Raw genomic sequence first — 8,022 nt, 5'->3', positions numbered from 1 at the left:
GTCGGTCGGTGATCCGGCGCTAGGCGAGGGCTGCCTCCCATGGCGGGCGCTCCGCTCCAAGTTGTAGTCTAGTGAAAATCTGCGTCGGCGTTGCTAAGTTTGTGCCTTTGTGTTGTACAGTACTTTTCTAAACCAATTTTTGAAATCTACTTACTTTTCTAAACCTTGAAAATTTATTAAAAAATGAGTCACCGTGGACATGTTCGGTCAAAAAACAGCAAATCAGATAGTAGTACACATCAATCATCATCTTGCAATATCCACCGACAAGAACCAAAAATCATATATCCCCAAACAACGATCAAGTATTGTTGGATCATCGTTAATTCATAATACTCAACTGATTTCGTAACAATAAGAGCTTGGAGTATTACATTACGATGCTAGAGAAGATAACTGTAATTAGACTGGACGGCGGTCGATCGGATAGTGATCATGTTGGTACTCCTAGTCCTAGTCGAGCAGCTGCTGCATCCACTGGTCGTCCGGCGGCGGCGGGGCCAAGTACAGCTGGGACCACGGCTCGCCGTCGTCGTCTCCCTCTTGCATCCACTGTCCGTCCAAGACGTCATGACGACCCTCCTCCACCGGCGACAGAGGCTGCAGGAAATGATACGGTTCGCCGTCGCCGCCCTCTTGCATCATCCACTGGTCGTCCAAGACATCATAACCGGCCTCCTCCGGCGGCAGCGGCTGTGGGAGCTGGTGGGCGTCGGCCGCAGCCGGCGGCTGAGGAACCCACGCCTGCGGCGGAGCAGCATCAAAGACGGCATGGCCCTGCTCCTCCGGCGGCGGCGGTTGCGGGAGCTGGTGGGCGCCGGCCGCAGCCGGTGGCAGAGGAACCCACGCCTGCGGCGGAGCAGCATCAAAGACGGCATGACCCTGCTCCTCCGGCGGCGGCGGTTGCGGGAGCTGGTGGGCGTCGGCCGCAGCCGGCGGCAGAGGAAGCCACCACGCCGGGGCCCGAGGAGCGGGTTGACCCGGAGCAGCAGCAGCAGGGTTGTCGTCGTCGTCGTCGTCGGGGAGCGGGATGGGGAACAGCTCCCGGAACTCTTCTTCTTGGGACTGTGACCACGGCTGGCCGCCCTTCTCCTCCAACTGCCTCCACCAGACGTCATCGGAGAAAGGGAATGGCTCTTCGGGCTCCGGCCCCATGACGACCAGCTCGTCGTAGGGGTAGGGGTAGGGCCACGGCTCGGCCGGCTCCATGATCAGCTCGTCGTAGGGGTAGGGCCACGGCTCGGCCGGCTCCATGATCAGCTCGTCGTAGGGGTAGGGCTCCGCCGCCATGGACGCCGACCGAGATCGATCTCGCGCGCTTCTTCGAGTTGGATTGGATGGTGTGGTTCCTCGATCGATCTCCGGCTCTTTGGTGTCGCGCGTGTGGACCGCTGTAAATATAAGCGGCCGGCCTGGGTGAATCCGAGTCCGAGTCCGAGTCCGAATCCGAGTCTGGCAAGGAGTCCAACTCAACCAGAAAAAAGGCCCAATACGTGATACATCTTGGGGCATGTTGCAGATTGAGTGGAGGACGTGCTGAGCCCAAAGCAGAATTTGCAAATTCTTCTCCGTGTCATGAGGCTGGGCTTCCACACTATTTGCTACCTCAGCAATACTTACTTACACTCTTTGCTAAAAAAAACAATACTTAAACTCGGCAAGTTTCTCAAAAGGAAAAACTTACATTCGGCATATTTCTGAAACAACAAAAAAAAGTATATTCTGCATTCTTATATTAATAGTATTTTTTTACCTTGCATATATGCATGTATGGCCCTTTTCTTTTACCAAATCACTCCATGATTATAAGACGTGCATTGCACGTACTAGTATTAGTTTTAGTTTATTACAGAGGGAGTAACATCAAAACTAATACCACATAAATAGAATATCCCAGACCAAATTTCCCTTCAACTTAAATATTATTGTTCATAGAAATTTTGAGCATCTATATGGCTTTAAAGCACACACAACATAACCATAAATCCTTTTAAAGCCGAGAAAAGTGTTTGAAAATTCGGGATAGCCCCCAAAAAAGACAAAAACCAGTAAGCCGGACAAAGCCTAGCCCATTCTCACCGGCGGCAGAAGAGAGAATGGATGTTCGCCATAAACCCTGGCGTCTGGCCAGTTCGCTGGTGCGCATCGATGGGACGGTGCACGTGACTCCGTCAAACTCATCGACCACGTCGCGACCATGTTGCCCACTGGACAGGAGCGCAAGGGAGAGATGACGCGCCGAGCATGAGGGGTCGATGGTGACACACATGACAGGAAGCCCAACTCCTTTATGTAAGTCCCCAATCTCCTTTCTTTAGGTTTTCAGTAGTAATTCTAGGCAAAGGGCAGGGAACACATATATGCTAGTAGCAGGTTAGTAGGTATATATGCTACTCCCCAAAGGAGGAAAATGATCGTCGTCGTTCGACATGACAGATTTATCCACGACCAAATTACTTATGGACCCGTTAGTGCAGACTAGTTTTGCAGTGGTGCATTGTCTCTTCGCACAATGATACAATAGTACATGTTTGAATTTTTTTACAGTAGTACATGTTTGCTAGCTCCATATACACCATAATATGTTACCTTTGGTATCAGTTACAGAGGAAACAACACTTTTTAACCAAGTAGCTAGGTAGGTAGCAGAGAAGAAACCACATGATACAAATTAATCATCCATAGCCACATGCACTACATCACAGGAAAGGTGATGCCGGCGTGCAAATAATCAGCACGATCTTCACAAGCTTTAATCGTAGATAGCTCGTCGCTGGCACGTCGTGCCGTTGGCCTGCGGGATGGAAGCGGCTCCAGGCACCGAACTGCGACACTGAGCATGCAGTATATTTCTATGGCGGATTCAGCATCCGGGAGGGCAAGCCTGGAGTCCAGCAGATCCTTCATGCACACAAAATTGTTCTTGGTGGTCAACGAGAGGGATGAGAGCAAATCGCCTGGATGAGATCCCATAAATAGCTCCAAAACGAGCACTCCGAAGCTGTATACATCACATTTCTCCGTCACGTTTTCTGTATATGCCAGCTCTGCAATTAATACAAATAAATTAGTGCATATGTTACAACTGAGAATTTCAAAGTCCATCAGTCCTTTGATTACATCAATCTTTCCATCTATGTACACATTTTTTTTTGCCAAAACTGCAAAAAAAAGGTAGATAAGGTTTGTAGTTTTGTTTACCTGGGGCAAGGTAGCCTTTCGTCCCAGCTAGCCTTGTGAGATTTTGGCCATAAATATTGAGTATTTTAGCCGTACCAAAGTCAGAGATGCAGGCTCTAAATTCTTGATCAAGCAAAATATTGTTGCTTGTTATGTCTCTATGGACTATTGTTGATGAACAGTCATGGTGCATGTATGCCAAAGCATGAACCACATCCAATACAATACATATCCGCCTTCTCCAATCCAATTCAATTGCCCTTTCATTGTCCTTCAACATTTTTGCCAAGTCTCCTCTCTCCATATATTCATAGATAAGGAACCTGCCTTGGCTAGAGGAACAATAACCTAAAAGTTGTACGATGTTTCGATGACGAATCTGCACCAATGCCTCAACTTCACGATTGAACAACTGCTTGTTCATGCAACACTCATCTTCTATCATGTGTATCTTCTTCACTGCAAATATTTCGCCTGTTGCAAGTATAGCTTTATAGACAGATCCATATCCCCCGGTTCCTATGCAATGCATCTCGCTAAAATGGTTGGTTGCTTCAACTATTTGCTTGAACACATTTGCCCCATCAAAACTCCAAATAGAGAAGACTTTTTCTTGTGTTACTTTATCATTGTTGGTTTCCTTGGTTTTCTTTCTTTCACGCCAGAACATCAATATCATCACAATAAGAATAAGACATATCAGAGCCAGAACAGGAGCTAGTACAAGTATTTTGTATCCTTTCCACTTGCCTCTGCTCTGAGTTACACTATTGCAAGGGGGTAATCCATTCACCACACCACATAGCATCTTATTATGCATGAACCGCTGGTTTGGAGCTTGTTGGAAGAGCTTACTGTTCGGGACTGGCCCTTCCAATTCATTATAAGATACATCAATGGATGTCAAGCTTTCCATACTCTGAAATGATGATGGGATGGAGCCATTTAGTTCATTATGTGAAAGATTCAGATTTTCTAGCATGCTCAAACCACTAAGTTGGCTTGGTATTGCCCCAATAAATGAATTGTCACTTAAATCCAATTCGTATAAATTGCGCAATGACCCTAGCTCGGCATGGATGTTTCCAATGAAGTTATTGTGATTCAGCTTTAAAAGGCGAAGTTTCAAACAATGCTCAATTGAATATTGTACCAAACCATTTAGGTTATTTGATGACAAATCCAGTAATTCCAGACTGGATAGTGCTCCAATTTCTTGCGGAATACTTCCATGCAACAAATTGTCCGCGAGGCTCAAGTTGAATAATTTTTTCAGATTTCCTAGTGCACTTGGAATCTCTCCTTCAAGCTTGTTTGATGAAAGATCAAGTAACCCTAGTTGAGATAGTTGCCCCATACTTGCGGGTATTTCCCCCGTAAGGTTGTTGTTTGAAATTCGTAGCATCTGAAGATTATGGCAATCACCCCAGAGAAAAGATAGTTGACCAAACAGGTTGTTTGATCTCATATCCATGTAGACAAGATTTGGATAAATCCCCATCTTAGAAATATCTCCTTCTATCTGATTCCTTTCAAGACGAACTCTAACTAGGCTTCTGCAGTTTATCAAACTTGACGGCAAAGGCCCATTGAGATTGTTGTCAAATGCGATCAATGTCTTGAGCATGCCGCCAACACACAAGCTTGGTGGCAAGGGACCAGAGAGATTGTTACCATCAAATTGTATATATTTGAGATCCATTAAGGTGCCAATTTCTTGTGGAACATGTCCGGAGAATTGGTTATCATCAAGGAATAAGGTATTGAGCTTTGTCATATTTCCAAAGGTATTGGGGATGCAACCCATGAGTTTGTTTTTGTCAAGTTCCAAGTCTTCTAGATTCACCAAGTAGCCTAGTTCTTGAGGAATGCCCCCTGAAAGTTGGTTTCCCCCTAGGTTCAAGGTAGTAAGTTTGGTCAAGTTTCCCAAGGCATTGGGGATGGAACCAAAGAGTTTATTTCTATGAAGTTCCAAGTCTTCTAGATTCACCAAGCACCCTAGTTCTCGGGGAACATGCCCGGAAAGTTGGTTATCATATAGGTACAACGTAGTGAGCTTGGTCAAATTTCCAAATGTATTGGGGATGGAACCCAAGAGTTTATTTTTGTAAAGTTGCAAGTCTTCTAGACTCACCAAGGAACCTAATTCTTTAGGAACATATCCAGAGAGTTGGTTACGGAAAAGGTACAAGGTAGTGAGCTTGTTCAAATTTCCAAAGGTATCGGGAATGGAACCCGTGAGTTGGTTTTTTTGAAGCAACAAAAGTTCAAAATTCACCAAGAAACCTAGTGCTCGAGGAACATGTCCGGAGAGTTGGTTATCATATAGGGACAAGGTAGTGATTTTGGTCAAATTTACAAAGGTATTGGGGATGGATCCCATGAGTGTGTTGTTGCTAAGATCCAACAATTCTAGATTTACTAGGGAACCTAGTTCTTGAGGAATATGCCCGGATAATTGGTTATGATATAGGTACAAGGCAGTGAGATTGATCAGGTTTCCAAAGGTATTGGGGATGAAACCGATTAATTGGTTGTTGTGAAGCGACAACACTTGCAAATTCACAAGGGAACCTAGTTCTGGAGGAACATGTCCAGAGAACTGGTTACCATAAAGATACAAGGTAGTGAGCTTGGTCAAATTTCCAAAGGAACCAGGGATGGAACCCGTGAGTCTGTTTTTGGCAAGTTCCAAGTCTTCCAGATTCACCAAGGAACTTAGTTCTGGAGGAACATGTCCGGATAGTTGGTTATCCCATAGGTACAATCCAGTGATGTTAATCAAACTCCCAAAGGTATTGGGGATGGAACCCATGAGTTTGTTGCTGCTAAGTGCTAACTTCTGTAGTTTCACGATGTAACCTAGTTCTCGAGGAAGATGTCCAGATAACTGATTACCATCAAGGTACAAGATGGTGAGCTTACTGCAATTCCCTAGACTTCTTGGAATTGGGCCTGTGAGGTTGTTGGTGGAAAGATCTAACATTTTCAACTTGTTTAGGTAGCCTAGTTCAATGGGTATAGGACCAGACAAGTGGTTGTTTGACAAGTCCAACCCAACGAGACTCTCCAGGTGTTTTATTTGTCTCGGTATTTGACCGGAGAGTCCATTCCCCTGGAGCAGGAGGTGGCGGAGGTTTGGCAAGTTTGATGCTAAAGCGGGTGGAAAGGGGCCTCTTATCTGATTGTAGGGTAGTCGGATACTCGTGAGAGTATGCAACGCCGTGAAGTTGATGTCCTCCAGCCTCGCTCTCAGCCACAACCCCCGGAGAGAGATCTCGGTGATCACCACCTCTTGCTCTTGGTGCCTCGCTTGTTGCTTGCCACACTTGATGCCGTACCAGCCACATGGCTGGGTTGTGGTGTTTCCCCAAGATCGGAGCTGGGCTGGGGGGTTGTGTATGGTAGCTTTCCAGGCGAGGAGGGCTCCGGCCTGTTCTTCTAGGAGGGAAGGGGGTAGCGCTGCCGTGGCACAGGGAAAGGGAAACGAGGCTAGTAGGAGAGCGAGCGAGACGAGCTTAAGGCGAGGGGAGGTCTCCATGGCGGCTAGTCGCATGGCAGCTGGAGTAGGTTCTTGGTTTTGTGCCTGTGAAACTGATCCGTGGAGTCTTCTTATATATGTAGGTGCACCCAGTCGTCGCAAGAAGTCGGCACCAAGAATGCTATACGCTGACTTATATTGATATACCGACATACCGTGAAATGCTGGGCTCTCGTACTGTCCATGCATCACACACACACACACACACACACACACACACACACACACACACAGAGGTGGAAATTCTGTTACTCTCAACTGCTGAAGTATCAAAAAAACTGTGTCCACGCAAAATGAATTCTGGATCTCTGTGAGCTGCGGCGCCGATTTTTTGGACTGGTACTAAATCCCGATGGAGACGGGCAAGTCGCTGCTAGTGGAGATCGAGAAAAGTCACTGTTTGATTCCCTGCTGAAAAATACACCGCCGATTTATTGGACTAGTGACTAGTGAGTGATATGGTTGGACTCTGACTCGAGGCTAGAATGCCGACGTGCCGACATGCTTCTCGATCGAGTTCATCACCAATGATGGATACGATTGTATTGTACTTTCTCGGTCCTGATTTATTGGTCTCCTTTGTATTTTATGTCAAATTTTGATCAGATATTTAACTAACAAAATGTTAATGCATGTCACCAAAAATTATATCACTGGATTCGTATTTGAACATAGTTTTTAATGATATTATTTTTTATAAGATGCATTAACATTTTATAGTTAAATCTATGATCAAAATTTGGCACAAAATACAATGGGGACCAATAAACCAGGCTGGAGGTAGTACTACCATGCCCTTATACTATCTGTGTGCTTGAAGACTGTTATTATTACAAGAAAAATAAAGCACGGTCATATACTACCGGCGTTTCGAAGGGTGCCTGTATCTACGATTTCTTTAATTACGTGCTTGAAGCTTTGCTACGTCGCAATTAGTTGACCCACTTTATCACCTATTTTTTCCTCTAGAGAATAAAATTTTGATCTGCGATAGTAATAATAATAATAATAATAATAATAATAATAATAATAATAATAATAATAATAATATAATACAGAACACTCGATTCCAATCATTTCTCTCTAAGTGGAAAATTCCAGGGAAAGGGAAAACCTTGAGTTCCAGACTAGTGATGGGGTCAAATCATTATGATCCAGCTTGTTCCAATACATTCGGTAAAAGTTTGTTTATTTAGGTGTTTGTGACAACCCTCTGGATGATGTGATCACAACCTAATCTATCACGTTGTTCATAAACCGATATAGAAGACATAGGTGGCGTCAAGCAACAGGATAGTAAA

At 45.1% G+C, this 8,022-nt stretch overlaps 2 protein-coding genes across 2 annotated transcripts; both read right to left on the bottom strand.

Annotated features, from left to right (window-relative positions):
- Positions 1 to 237: 237 nt before the first annotated feature.
- LOC123095586 (neural Wiskott-Aldrich syndrome protein-like) lies at positions 238 to 1,354 on the bottom strand. The gene is made up of 2 exons (XM_044517100.1): positions 1,228 to 1,354; positions 238 to 1,182 (listed from the first exon to the last, which is right to left on the bottom strand). Exons 1-2 carry the CDS (start codon positions 1,288 to 1,290, stop codon positions 454 to 456), a joined length of 792 nt encoding a protein of 263 aa, XP_044373035.1. The 5' UTR covers positions 1,291 to 1,354; the 3' UTR covers positions 238 to 453.
- Positions 1,355 to 2,611: 1,257 nt separating this feature from the next.
- LOC123095585 (MDIS1-interacting receptor like kinase 2) lies at positions 2,612 to 6,744 on the bottom strand. Its single transcript, XM_044517099.1, has 2 exons — positions 3,202 to 6,744; positions 2,612 to 3,047 (listed from the first exon to the last, which is right to left on the bottom strand). Exons 1-2 carry the CDS (start codon positions 6,734 to 6,736, stop codon positions 2,695 to 2,697), a joined length of 3,888 nt encoding a protein of 1,295 aa, XP_044373034.1. The 5' UTR covers positions 6,737 to 6,744; the 3' UTR covers positions 2,612 to 2,694.
- Between the last annotated feature and the right edge of the window lie 1,278 nt (positions 6,745 to 8,022).

The sequence above is a fragment of the Triticum aestivum genome, chromosome 4D (genome assembly GCF_018294505.1).
Source record: "Triticum aestivum cultivar Chinese Spring chromosome 4D, IWGSC CS RefSeq v2.1, whole genome shotgun sequence".
Lineage (NCBI taxonomy): Eukaryota > Viridiplantae > Streptophyta > Magnoliopsida > Poales > Poaceae > Triticum > Triticum aestivum.
Note: the sequence above shows the minus strand (reverse complement) of the source record. Positions and strands in the feature narration are given on the sequence as shown.